General features: G+C 35.7%; 1 protein-coding gene across 1 annotated transcript in view; it reads left to right on the forward strand.

Annotated features, from left to right (window-relative positions):
* The window catches only part of RELN (reelin), a 147,038-nt gene that overhangs the window by 85,269 nt on the left and 46,524 nt on the right, over positions 1 to 15,245 (forward strand). The window contains exons 17-25 of the mRNA XM_053464229.1: positions 829 to 895; positions 1,485 to 1,718; positions 2,993 to 3,154; positions 5,479 to 5,715; positions 8,379 to 8,571; positions 10,856 to 10,968; positions 12,939 to 13,076; positions 13,518 to 13,704; positions 14,728 to 14,933. Coding sequence (XP_053320204.1) covers positions 829 to 895; positions 1,485 to 1,718; positions 2,993 to 3,154; positions 5,479 to 5,715; positions 8,379 to 8,571; positions 10,856 to 10,968; positions 12,939 to 13,076; positions 13,518 to 13,704; positions 14,728 to 14,933 — 1,537 coding nt within the window. The remainder of the gene's footprint in view (positions 1 to 828; positions 896 to 1,484; positions 1,719 to 2,992; positions 3,155 to 5,478; positions 5,716 to 8,378; positions 8,572 to 10,855; positions 10,969 to 12,938; positions 13,077 to 13,517; positions 13,705 to 14,727; positions 14,934 to 15,245) is intronic.

Below are 15,245 nucleotides of genomic sequence, written 5' to 3' on the forward strand. Positions count from 1 at the left end.
GACAGCAGGATGCATACAAGGAGCGCAAACATCAGAGGCTGGATACATTGCTCCAACAAATGAAGTTGGGCCCAACTCTGTTATGTAAAGGCCACTGATTACAATTCACAGATACACTAGCAAATAGGCAAGAATGACATGGACATGTGGAGGTAGAAATTCCAGTAACAATACAGCCTGCTTTAGGTGACATGGGCAGGTGAACAACCCATGTTCAAGGGTTGTTCTTACAAGGGTCATTTACTGTTTATCTGTGAAGCTATTCCATAATATAGACATTGATGTGTTTGCAGTAACATATAGACATTGATGTGTTTGCAGTAACACTTCCTATGGAACATTGTGGTATTTCTGTCAATGATTATTACAGTAAGCAATGTATTGTTATGTTAACAAATAAGTATAAGAAAACAGAGCAACAGTTGAATACCATTGCTACTGAAACTTTTTATGTAGGAATGTAGCCCAAATAGGGTAGCTCAGAATTACTGTACTACTGTGCCTTCTAGGTCAGCTAGAGGATGCCTCAACAGAGTATAAAAAAGGCATTTAAGTCAAGATGAGAAAATGCCTTATCAGAGGGTTTGTAAGGCATTGTTTGTTTTCTGGAACTCAGAGGGTTAAATTATATTATATACTTTATCAGAATGTTTCTTAACTGATATAATATACATCACTCTTATGTACTGACTTTTAAAACCTATTAATTAATTTGCAGATTGTCTTTCCATCATTAGCCTTATCATACTTTTTGTGTCTTGATAAGGGCAACGATGGAAAGTCACTTATCCCCAACCATAATAACATGATACAAAAATTATTTTACAGTTTACATTGGACCATCGTGCCTGAAATTCTGCTCTGGCCGCGGACAGTGCACAAGGACTGGCTGCAAGTAGGTCTCACGTCTTGTAAATGCCACGTGTGCTGCTTGCTGCATTATTATTTTTTTACCATGAAGTCTGTCAGATTTCCCACGTGACACTTCAACTGGGGAAGAAACAAGATTTACATATATTGATTTTTACTGCTTTCCATTGCTGAATCATTCTTGACATCCATCAGCTTTACTTTCTTTGTAGACACATCAAAAGACCACATTTTGCACTTAAAAATAGAAAGTTTGGGATAATGCACAGGTGATATCTTCAGAAATTAACAAGAAGAGATTTTGCACATATATTTCTAACAGTGTTGGCAATGTACATATCTTCAGATGAAACAAAATGGCAGATGTCTTCTGAAAAAAAATTAGCAGAAGTATCAAAAAAGTTCTACTTTCAAACATGATCTATAAAGGTATTTATCAGCTGGCTTTGGCATGAGACCAAAGTACCTAACTAACACGTGAGAGTAGGTGTCTGCCTAATATTGCAGATTTGCTATAGAATCTCAGAATTGAGATTGACCCCACATCTAGTTGGCCATATATTTTCAGCTTTCTTTCTCACTCTAATGTGTCATTTTAAATTTCTACATTACAGATGTGAACCTGGTTTTTCTGGTCCGGCGTGTGAAATGGCTTCTCAGAGCTACCCCATCTTTATATCAGAAAGTTTCACTAGCTCCAGGCTTTCTTCATACCATAATTTCTACTCTATCCGTGGTGCTGAAGTCAGTTTTGGTTGTGGTGTGCTTGCAAGTGGCAAAGCTTTAATTTTTAATAAGGATGGGAGGCGACAGCTCATTACCGCTTTTCTTGACAGCTCCCAGTCAAAGTGAGTGACGTGTGTTTTTTATTATGTGCCCTGGAATAGGATATGAGGATACTTGGTTTTATTGCTATAATTTTCTTTTGTAATAATCTGAGTAGTGCAGTACGTGAAAGGAAAATAAATGAAACCATTACATATAAAAAGAAAAATGCTTGTTAGACTTTTCTTGAAATAAAGATAAAACAGTAAATGTATTTAAATTGTGCCACAATTATAGATTAGTGAACAAATGTTAAAATGTTTCTTTGTCATAAAAATACAATGTATCTTGGGATGAATAAGTTAATAAAACGTTATGGTAAATTGCAGGTTTGTAATACTAAAAAAGAATAGCAGTCAGGAGTGAGCCAAGACAAGGATCCTGATTCCGTGATCATAGATGCATCTGCCCGCACGCTGGGGCTGAACAAGTACACACTAAAGTTGTTTTAAGAATACCATAATATTTGAGGAACAAGTAAAGCAAGGGCCTAGGGTAGGATATGAGTGGGAGTACCAGGAACAAGCCATGGACCAATAACCAGGACCACCAAGCATCAGAAGGGAATCAGACTACTAAGCATTTAGTTATAGAGTTACTTGAATTTAAATAATTAGGTGCCAGAATATCCAGAGAACTGTGTGTCTATGTGTGTGACTAGACACACAATATGGGTCATAAGCCCATCTCCGTAGATGTCCACCATGTATACATAGATGATTATGAGGTATGGTGGTGTTACTAAAATAACACAACATAGTAGAATGAATAATGCGTATTAAGAAGGCTTACTGCTCTTATCAATAAACAGAAATACATGTTTTGGAAAAAAATATATATGAAATGTTTTACTGCCCTCCGTAAAGAATAAGGCATTCTTGTGTTCTAGTCTACAGCATGTTTCATTTGTTAAACAGTAGTCAGAACAAAAGTATCAAAGAAAAGCAATTCTTACCACTAGAAACAGAAAGAACTAATGTCCAACATCTGAATAATGAATCTGAATCAAGAAAAACAAAGCAGAGTTATATACTAACACTCAAAATCCTAATGGTGATCAACATTCAAGACATTAAAGGAGAAAAGTGTACAATGCATATTTTACTGAGCAATCAGGCTCTGATAAAGCCAACTCTTTCCTCTATGAAACGCGATTCGGGTGCCTTTTTTCGGATGTCTTGTTGAAAAATTTTGAGGCCACTGTCACCAATGTGTTATAAATCATTTAAAAAAAAACATCCAGAAAAGGTACTATTGGCCAGTGATTGCACATAATTTAGTTCCCTGTTCCCTGTAGGTTTTTGCAATTTACTCTGCGAATTGGAAGCAAGTCTGTCCTTAGCACCTGCAAAGCACCTGACAAGCCTGGAGAAGGCATCCTGCTTCACTATTCACATGACAATGGCATTACTTGGAAACTGCTGGATCATTATTCTTATCTCAACTATCATGAGCCAAGGTATGTGAAGAGTTTGCATGTCAAAAGTGATGTATATAGCTCTCTCGAGGCCCAGGTTTTTTTTTATGTTTTAACAAAGATACACTTGATAGTGGAGAAGAATTGGAAGCAATCAGTTTTCATCTTCATCCCCAGATGTATATAATGCAGCTTGGATTACCAGAGTGATACATCGTTTGTGATGCAGTAGAGAATTGAAATCTAGGCTGAAAATAATATTTTCTCAAATCACTAAATCAGCTTTAAAAAATATACTCTGGTTGAAAAATTATTCTTAAAAAAATAGAATTATACATTTATTTGTATTCAAATAATGCAGAGTAGTACATGTATTAATTATAAGTCAGTTTTCCACATTCTTTGCCATGGAGCAGTATGGGAATTTAAACATGCAAATTCTATGTTTCTGTCTCTAATCAGGTATGATGGTTTGCACTGTTTACAGAGAGAAATAACAGTGTATGCTTTTGACAGAAGTCCAGAGAGTTCACCAATTTCCAGGCAGCTTTTTGTGTATATATGTGTGCATTTCAATATGTATGTATCCGTTTGTGTATGAATGGATTTGTGTGAATGAATGATGTGTGTATCAGAGATATGTTGTGGTTATAGGGAAAAGTGCTAAGCTTGTAAATTGAAATTAATTTATTTTACCATTATAACTCAATTACCACTTAACTGGTAGTTTAAAAGTAACTTGTATTTTTTAACTCTCTTTACTTGAGTTTATTATTCAAGCTTGGGGTACTCCAATTCCAACACCTAAACCTCAAAGTATTAAGGCTTGCAGTGCATTCCATGGTACTGATGAGCTGCCTTTGGATTTATTTCCCAGATCCCAGGGCACTAAGGGGATTCATTATACACTCCCTTCAACTGAGGATCCATATATTTCACATAATGAAAAGGAGCGAGACATGCATTATGCATCATCCAGATCACACACGTCTGCATGTAGGCTGTGTTTGGTATTACAAAGCACTCTAGACTCATTCATAAATCTGCCGTCAGTATGATGGAATTCCTAGGCTAGCGTCCTGACATTTAATACTTTAAGCTCACAGACAGTGGCATTTGTGAAGACCACACAGCTAATTAAAGAATAACATTTTTACTAAGGTGTTTCTCTGGCATTGAATAATACATGACATACATCTGAATATTAGTGGCTTGTCTTAATAAGTTTCACCTATATAATTTATGTTTTAGAAATTTCTTATGTAGTAACTGGAAAGGATTCATTTTTATTACTTAAAAAAACGCAAATGTAAATTTTTTAGCACTCCAGAAATGAAGTCCGGGACATTTTTTCATTATTCTCTCGCTGAATTATTTTCTGTCGCTGATTAAAGAAAAATTGAAGGAGCACTGATGGTGAAATACATAGTTTGGGTTTGCTTTCCTTTATTTTAGCGGAGACTGAACAACTTTATAGATGTATCCTCTCACTTACCTCCCTCTGCAATGTTATGGGGACAGGGTTCCTTTCTTACACCCATATTTACCATATGCATCTGATACAGATCTGTAATTGCCTTCTCCAGCTCCCATTTGCAATAATACTTTAATCAGAATTCTATATATCTTTGATATATCATTTAGGAGAGTTTAAGTTGAAAACAAGCACAGTGCATTAATACTATAAATTGTTACCATTAGTAATCCATGTAGTGGAAAGGTAAAAATGCTGTTTTACTACTAATTCTCCATTACCAGGAGAACCCTTAGTAGACATCATAGTATGTTCGGGAAGACAAATGTTACACTCGTCACCCGAGTGGGAAAGATCATGCCAGTGAGTGATTTACTGAATATTCAAGGAGATGTCATTGGCCTGGCAATGAATGTGTTTACTTTGTGCTTATATTCAGTAATTGCTCCTGGAGATTAGATATTACTCTTAATTTTCTCTGCCGTTTGTCAGCTACACCTCTGTTGTCATAGCTGCCACAACAAATCAAATGACCTTACACAGCCTGCTTCACCCCTGGGAACGGGATTAAATCAGATTTCTGTAGCACAGTAAAAGCATTTGGAAAACTTTCTAATCTCTGACAAAATGACAATTGTAGAATAATGAAAATGGATACAAGGCTGCCAAATTAAATCTAGAGACATTTGCATAATAATAATTTGAGTACTCAGATTTATGTTTAGTATTTTTTATGATTATATATGGGCACTTGCTTAAATTTACCTAATGCAAGATGTTTTTCAGATTTTATGTGGATACCTATGTAATGGTCTGAATTCATGTGACATTTATGTAATGATAACATACACTAGTTAATATCGTCGACTGAAAAACTTGTTTCCTGTCCTAGAATTATATCAGTCCAACTTCCAGAGGAAGCAAAGCAGTTTGGCATTCAATTTAGATGGTGGCAGCCATATCATTCCGGCCAAGGTGAAGATGTATGGGCCATTGATGAGATCATCATGACTTCAGTCCTCTTCAACAGCATTAGCTTGGACTTCACCAACCTAGTAGATGTCACTCAGTCACTTGGGTTCTACCTTGGAAATGTACAGCCATATTGTGGACATGACTGGACTCTATGGTGAGTGTGTTTCTTCTCCAATCCAATTATTAATGGTACTAATAATTTGAAAACTAATAATTTGTGAATACATTATAGGGCTATGTTGTATGTGTGACTGGTAAAGTAATTACATTTCTAAACTCTGTTATGAAATGAACATGCGTTTTCTCACACTTACTCATGAGACATTAATAGAAAATAGTCTGTGAGGGCTAATTCATCTGCTACAGGAGATCCACTACTTTTCTTTACCGTATCACCTGCTGATATTATTTGGTGTTAGTTTATCAGCTTTGGTCTGTAGTCAAAGCCCTTGTTATTGACCAACATAGAAAAAAAGCATGTAATGTTACTTAAGCTTTCACAGCCTTAGTGGTCTCTACAGATTACACCTTTGATGTCCCCAAGAAATTCCTAAAAGTACTTCATCTTCTTGGGTCCCGAAAGGTTTCTGTAACTGGCCCAATAAAATGCAGTCTTAATTTTCTCTAGGCTAATACTACAATATCTATTATTCTTATGTAAGCAGCTCGAAACTGACCTCATACAGATCCATTGGCTGTATTTGACTTACAATAATAAAAATAAAAGGGAAACTGTGAAGTTTCCCTTTTTATGCATATCTAATACATAATTATTTTAACATTTAATTGTTATACCCTTTACATAAAAGGTGTACAATCAGAGCAATTGTGTATAAAAAAAAAAACCTTAGGAAGCAGAAATAATTGTCATATCCCCATAGGCATCTACAACAGAGAGGTTTTATTATCAGGAGCTTCACAATAATATGATTCCACTTTTTGATCATCTTCCTGCCTGAAGGGGCTTGCGTATGCCAAGCCCTGAGCGTATGCTCTTGCAGTGATAATGAGGTTGTATAGGCACCATTATCCACTTTAAAAAGGACATGCAAAGTTCTCATCACTCATTATAGTGAGGCAACACTGCTTGTCTCATATGGCTTTCATTCCTCTAATCAAGGAATACAAATAAGAAACCGTGTGCATGGCATTGTACTTGTGTTTTATTATGTGTTCAAGTTTATGTTTTGAATTTAATCATCTATCTTATGATGATTAGGTTATTGTATTTTCAACACATCAGTTTTGCTTTTTCTTATATAAAAGCTAACTTATTTTGTGTGTTTTATTCTTTAATTCAGTTCCCTTGATAGCCACAATCAGGTCAGGGATTCTGTTTACCCCTCAAAACAACTAGTTTAATGATTTCTTTAATTGGGGTGCCTGTTCGCAAACTGAGATTTCCAAAAATGGGGGACTGGAGTTGTCCACACTAGATTTAACCTGGAGGTGGAGATGTGTTTACAAATATACAATTCTGTTTATGATGTTGTTGTTTTTCCTTCACTGTTCCGGAGAAATGTAAGTGTGTTGGCTTGTTTGTCAGTGGTGACAATGACACATCTACCACAAGGCATTCTTTTATGTTTCTACCAAGAAAACGGTAGGTTTTTTCTGGGATATAAATACATTTCAGTTACTGATCAGCACATATAAAGGTCTTCCGTGCTGTATGCAGTATGCATTACTGAGTATTAATAATTTAATAATAATGAGTTTATACAGTATATCTCATTCATACATTGCACGGTAGAAATGTATTTGTGTCCTGAATTGAAATATCTGATGTGGCCACCCTAAATAAAATCTCTTCCTGTTCCTCTGTGTATTGCTTATGCTTCTCAGTTGTTGGATCTCTTAAACTACATCAATCACTGACCTTGCTATTCTCAAGAGAACATGCCAAGGTCACACCAGGTCTCTAGTAAATTGCTGGTGGTTTAATTCTGATGGGCTGTTTCCAGCTGTGGGCTACTTTGGTCCTCATTTCTCTAGCTAGCGCGGGCTCACATAATTTTAGATTTATGATGGTGAAAATTATCCTCACTAGGAAAGCCTGTCAATTGCTGTTTAATTAGAATAACTAACATCAGTATTCTATAAATCACTGGGCTTTGTGACATGCTTAACTACATCTCTGTCTGCATAGGAGAAATGGCTGTTAAATGTTGACAAAGTAAATGTACACAGTATAAGTTCTTATCTCCGAACTGAAAAAAAATTGTATTTAATATGGAAATAAAAATCAACACAACCTGACATATTTTGTACAACATAAAGTATGGTGACCCAAGAAGGTTCTGAGAGAGAGCATGGATAGATGTTTAAAACTCATGTTATATTTGTTATGATATATTTATTTTGTTGTGTTATAAAGCTATTAGGTGTTTTACTACAGTTGGTTTGTAGGGGTCATTGATTTTGAGTTTTTTTTCCTAGAACAAATAGTATTTTTTTATTTTGTAAATAAAGTTTTAAGAGTCAATGAGCTATCAATATATTTGAAATGGGGTGAAAGTAGGTGGTATTGGGTAGAACTGGGGGGAGTGGGCAGACCTGTGTGGGCAATAAGCTAGAGTGACCAGGGCCAAGTGATGCTTCCCACCCTGAGATAAAACATGATGACTTGAAGACTCTGTAATCAGTTCTGGTTTAGGGACCCTCTGGGTGACATCTAGAAGGTTTATAGAAATGTGTTCTTGTCTGTCTCCTAAATTCCATGAAGTCCAGTCCTTCCATGAGCCATATTAACATGTTTATAACACAACACCAGAATGCTTTCTTTGTACTATGTTCATTCTGTGCTGTATTTTTCAGTTTTACTGGAGACTCTAAGCAAGCCTCAAGCACACGTTATGTGGAGACACAGTCCATGCAGATTGGAGCTTCATACATGATACAGTTCAACTTAGTGATGGGATGTGGAGAGCGCTTTACACAGCATATGGACAATCAAGTCAAATTAGAGTACTCTACAAACCATGGTCTCACGTGGCACTTAGTCCAAGAGGTAAGGTTAAATAATAATAAGTCATGCAAGTATAAGTAATCCAAAGAAATGAAGCTTTGCTGTTTTGGGGCCATACTACCTGAAAAAGATCAACATTAATATCCTAATTGTATGTGGGCATATTATGCCATTATTTTTATCCTATTATATTTCATAACTTATTAAAATGAGTAGTATGTCAGGTTCCATGAGAAACATTGTGTTTTGTGCAACCTTTTTATCTAATGTCTGTGAGTATGGCCTTGCAGCCAGCTTATAAAGCAATACCGTGTAGCAACCATTTTGAATCTCCCTAAGTGTCTCAGATGAGGGCTGTTGAGTTCTAGAGTGGCTTGGTGTAAAGTGTAACGTGTTCTGGATTTAGTGGAGTGTATGCTAGCTAATGGTAAGCTAATGAAAGGTTGGAGGACAAGTAATCAAGGAAAGGGTTCTTTCTCAATTTAGAGGATATACAGCCCATGGCACGGCTATCTGTTTATTATCATCCTGACTAGAATTTCCACTAAAGTGTATTAGGTTGCTGATTCAACCAGAACAAAAATACTGGCTTATGTGTTCGCACTGTATAGCTAACAAACATCCCTTTTGCAGGAAAGGGTTTTATTTTTAATTCTGTATTGTTTCAAATCAAGCTTCCTTATGTTTATCCAGTACCAACAGGAGCAGTTCAGATAAATATATCACAAAATTAATATTCTATCCTATTTATAGAAAATATCCAGACTGACCCATTCTCTCTAAATCAGAATCAATGAATCAGTTATATGTTATTCATATTACTCAGTGAGATTTAGAATTTGAGAGGTATTTGTACCTTAAGAAATGTGTTATGCTACTTATTTAGAAAAACACATTTCCATGGCTAAATATAATATATATATATATATATATATATATATATATATATATATATATATACATTCTATAACACACAAAAAAACTTGATAAACGACATGAATGAAGCAGGACATACCACCACTGCATCTAACAATTATATTTTAGTTTGGATATGTACATCCAAAAATGTAATCCTTCCAGATAAATCAAGATATGTTAATGCATTTATTATATTATTCCATGATTTACTGAATGAACCTAAGAGCAGACGTCTGATTATCTTAAAAAAACAAAGTTGCAATGAAGCTTTCTAGACATAGTTTTTTTTTGACAGTGCTGAGGAATATGGTGTGTTCTGTCCCCATTGTGCTTTGTGTTATCTCAAATTGGTCCTGATGAGTGCTGAGCAGAAAGCCTGCCGCTTAATTACTTTTTGCCACACCACCAGGTGTTTTCTCGATAAAAGGATAATAATGAACGCAAATGACTTTTTGGGGAACAATTTGAAAGCAAACAAAAATTTCAGTTGGAGAGGTTTTTGATGCCGCTTAACATCTTTCTAATGGTTCACATTCATTCTGGGAGAGATGATTATTGAAAATATTTGGACTGCATCATTAAGAGCTGTGTTTATTCTCTTTGTGGCAAGCTCTGCCCTTGAAATAAGGTCCCTAGTGAATCAGAGTGGTAAGTGATGGAGCATGTGATTTGGCAAGATCACAAGGAGAGCACGCTGACATTGTTCAAAATATTTTCGTATACACAGACGCTTAAATAATAGGTTTAACAAGTGCTGAGAGCTCTCCTTTGCAAAATCTGTCAAAATAAATGGGAGAAGTGGTTGACAGACTACTCAGAATGTAAAATATTGTTATTATTTTATAAGTTGCTGAATAGCATACCTCTTATTTACTGACGGCTAAACACTTTAAACTAATAGCCATATGCATACTTCCTTGCTGTGAAAATGTTTATTTTGAAACTTGTCTGTTTTTACTTTCTTGTTCGTTTACTTTTAAAACCTCAATATAGCATGAGAAATGTGGACTTGTTAAAGCTACACATTTATGGTAAAGAACAAGGTGCATATCAGTGCCCTATTAAACACAAACCAGACCGCAGCTCATACGCTTTGTCCGTTGCAGACCTCACTGCATACATTGTCCACCAACAATGCTAAGGGTTAATTTTAAAATGTTTCACCTGTATAAATTGAGCCTGGAAACTTTCTATTCACACCATTTCTATATTTTAACACACATTAATTGTGCTCATATAGAAAATTTCGATTTTGCTTGTTGTGGTTTAATACAGAGATTTCTACTAATTTCCTTCATTTATCTGTAATCTGTATGTCTAGGAAGTGATTTGTTGGCCTTGAGCCTTCTGCATCATATCAGGCTGTATTTGTGGTTGTGATGTAATTTTGAAATCCCATTCTCATTAGGAATGTCTTCCAAGCATGCCAAGCTGCCAGGAGTTCACATCATCTAGTATTTACCATTCAAGTGAATTCACTCACTGGAGAAGGATAACTTTGCCTTTGCCACAAAAAACCTGGTAAGAACTCAAAACACAAGGAATGCAATAAGATAGTTATAACACAAGTCATTTATTCACTTGACATGATGATAAGACCGGGTAAAAAATAGTTTTTCATTCTAGATGTTATTAATATTTAATCCTACGAAAATGTGCTGTTTGGCTGTCTGGCTTATATATGCTGCATCAGTGAAGTAGGGGGTTAATGTTGAATGAGTCCAAGAACACATTTGGCAGTCACACCTTGTAAACAAAAAAATCAATGTAAGCACAGATAGTCTCCAATCAGGGCTGACTTTAGGCCAGCACAGGGCTGGCACCTTCTGGAGCTTGTGCCTTCTGGCTGAGCCAATATACATCACCATATGCGGCATTGTATATAAAAACCCAATTCTGGAGGCCCAATTTCTTCAAGTCAACTTTTCCACCATTGTCTACCCCTTGCTGTCTTCCCCATAAGACAGGGTTTTTTCCAGCACTGCCTATCTCACCCAGCTGTAAGGAAATAAGTATGACCATGTGTTCTATAAGGCGCTTCTCACTAACGGAGTGAAGACTTGTGAAAAAGAATACTTGATGCAAGGAAATTGGTAAATTGTGTCTAAGATGCTGCAACAACTACCTAACGCTATAGCCAATGTGATGAAACGCTTCAGGCAGTTCCTTGCTCACAGCAGGATGCTGAATTCAAAACGAATGAATGCATATATTTTCATTTTTTCTTAACTCCATTTGTTTGTCTGGCATTCTTGTGAGTCCCAACCCAGGCGATTACCTGTAGTCAATTAGTTACTTTTAATATTTACAAAGTAGATGTTTTGACCCACTCATTTAGGTAAAGGTCTGCTGAATATCAGTACTTGTTGTCCAATGTACTAGTTATTTGTTGGGATGGGTTATTGAAGGAATCTTCTTGTTTGATTATTTTTTCCCTGACCACATCAGAAATTTGTTTTATTAGAAATAGCAAATATGGGAGAGTCAGGTTATATCTAGCATTAAGCTAAGAAAGAGAAGGTTGTGTGAAAGAACAGTATAATCTGTTTTTTAACGATTGCCTCGTAAATTAATGAATTCACATAAGGAGAAATTTACACGAAAGCTTGGAACGATGCAGTTGTCAACTTGTGACTTCACAGGCAAATCAACACCTAATGTTAGAATGAGCCATTCCATGTAATTAAGTAAATCTAATTAACCAATTGTAGGCATTTATGCAAAACTATATTTTGTTCTCAAAATTACCACTTAATTTCCAGGACAGAAACACATTTAAATGATTATTAAAGCAATGATGAGCAAATGCTACATATTCAGCACACATTACTTGTCCAACATACATAAATCTTAAGATATATGTCCAAAACTTTGGTCAAGCAAAATATGTATGTTGCATTTCTGCAAGTTAAGTAATATAACAAAGTTTTAAAGGCTGAGATAGACAGATATTGAAATTGGGCCATGACCAGTGTTCCCTCTAAGCTGTGCGCTTGTGCGCGCGCACATAGCTTTTTTAGAGAGCGCACATGTCCAAAAATTGTGCGCACAACAGTTTTTCCCAAAAAAAGAAAAAAATAATAATTTTATTGAAACTTTATGTGGCGCGGATATTGTGCGCACAAAATTTTTGCTCTATGAAACTTTTTGCACAAGAGAAATTTTCTGCGCACGCCAACTAAGAAAAATTAGATGGAACATTGGCCATGGCTGCGAGATTAAACATGAAATTGGCAATTTAGTAAAATAACTGCATGCAAAAAAAACTATAACTCTATATGCGCTAGGAGCCCAAGTAGGTCCTATAGTCATGTAATACAGTTTTAACCATTTAATAGAGAACATCTGCTGTTTTAAGCATATCACTGTAGTTTATTTATGGTAAATTGGATTTTATGTGGAAAGGAAAAGTAATTATAATTAATGTTGGCATATTTCCTTTTAAGTTGTTAATGCTTATTATTGTTCCTTACTCTGATTATTGTTTAAAGGTCTAGTGCGACGCGTTTCCGCTGGAGCCAGCGATATTACACATCAGAAGATGAGTGGGCTTTAGACAATATTTACATTGGACAACAATGTCCAAACATGTGCAGCGGTCATGGCTGGTGTGATCATGGCACTTGCCGGTAAGCAGAATACATTCATGTTATTGTGTTCTGTTTTTAGTTTCTTCATTTACTGCATTAGTCTGTTATGAATTCCATCAGCGATGGTGACCAGATTCTCCTGTTTCAACTCTCACTACGTCTCATCACTAGGAATAATGGGAATTGTAATCCAATTTTACCCTTGGCATAAAGCCTAAAGCTTAAACTAATTGTTTTTAGTATTCCTGTAGCATTTTGCTAATTATGCATGTGAAGAATAAATCTACCCATTAAGAAACCATATAAATGATGGCCACCAACATGGTAGTAACGTTTGATACATGTTTGTGTACCAATGAAGTACTGTAGCTGCAGGTAAAGCATCCCTCACATTATTTCGTTTAAAATACACGTTTTGGATTTGTAATATTTACAAAGATATGTAGCTTTGATCTTCCGTATGTACTTTGGTTTGTTCAGGTGTGATACCGGATACCAAGGCTCGCAGTGTCTCCCTGAAACATCCCTTCCATCGACTGTAATATCAGACTTTGAAGGCTTGAATGGCTGGGAAACCGACTGGCAGGAAGTGGTTGGAGGAGAGATTGTTAAACCCGAACAAGGATGTGGGGTCATTTCATCAGGGTCATCTCTGTATTTCTCCAAGGTATGAAAATAACCACAGCGTGTGCTACAGCTCTGACCATTGGTGACAATGAGCTAAACAGCCCCAAGTGACAAATTCCAATACATTACATTTGCATTACTTGTCAAGTGAATGTAGAAATTCATAATTATAGTAAGGTATCTCCCTCCTATAAAGTACAAAATGATTAATACATTAAAATACAATATAACAAAACAATATTGATTTCGGCCTTCTGTTTCTGTAGTAGCGGTACTTCAGTGTTTAGCAACTAACCAAGTACCTTTACTACTTCATGTTTTTCACCACTTTGGGGTCATGGAATTTGTAGCTGTGCTAACATAATTGCAAAAGGGTTTTTCTAATCATCAGTTAGCCATTAAAAACAGGTTTCCAGGTGCAGTAGTCAATTACAACATTAACAACTGTATTTCTTATGCATTTTATTTTATTTTAATGGACAACATTTGTGTTTCTTTAAAAAAAAAAAAACAAGGACCCCAAACTTTTGAACAGTATATCACGTCTTGAAACATATATTTAACTGTTTTCCAAAATTTTCCAAAATCATTGACATCATGAACCTTAGCATATTTATATATATTTATATCAGGTTGCATTAGGGGATAGATTAAGATAAGATGTAACTAGTTTATATTGCCTTTGGCACAGGCATTCATAAATGCAACCGTTTGCTTCCAGGAAGACAAGTTCATTTTATGCCATTTCACTGTGAAGAAAATTGGATGTCCAAAACCATAAATATGACTATTTCAAACATCAAACCATCATATTTCTGGCAGTGGTATAATACTGGTTTACATTGCTTTATATCTATTTTAGCATCCCTAACATACATGGAAACATATCAGATATCTGTAATACCTAGGCACAATGTTTATAATATGTTGTCCTTATGATTCCACCCGTGTAATTGTACCTTGATTTCCTGCCACTTGCTGTCAATGGCAAATTCCATTCTTTAATACAGAGCGTCACCAATGCATTTCACTGATTTCTTTTTCTTTTGACATGTTTTTAAAGGATGGAAGAAGACAACTTGTTAGTTGGGACATGGACACTACGTGGGTAGATTTCATTCAATTTTATATCCAAATTGGTGGAGACAGTTCTTCCTGTAATAAGCCAGACAGCCGCGAAGAAGGTGTATTACTTCAGTACAGTAACAATGGAGGGATCAACTGGCATTTGATGGCGGAAATGTACTTTTCTGACTTCAGTACACCTAAGTAAGTTCAATGTCTACCTTGTGAGGATTGATCAAGCAGATCTTTTCTAATACCGGTATTTATCTAGGGAGGAGGCCTCAGTTAGTAACATATAAATGGGACAATGGTTTGTATAGGCTGATCTATATTTTGGGAAACAAGGTGTAACCTGTCCACATGTTACTTTTAACCCTGTAATTGAGTTGCTACTAGACATTTCTTCTTGATTTAAGTGCAAAATAATGGAGAAGCATTGTGTGTAGCAGTGTGATTTTTAGCTTAGTCCTTGAATCTTGGTTCCAATGCATTAAACATAAAAATATGATCTTTGTG

The sequence above is a fragment of the Spea bombifrons genome, chromosome 4 (genome assembly GCF_027358695.1).
Source record: "Spea bombifrons isolate aSpeBom1 chromosome 4, aSpeBom1.2.pri, whole genome shotgun sequence".
Classification (NCBI taxonomy): domain Eukaryota; kingdom Metazoa; phylum Chordata; class Amphibia; order Anura; family Pelobatidae; genus Spea; species Spea bombifrons.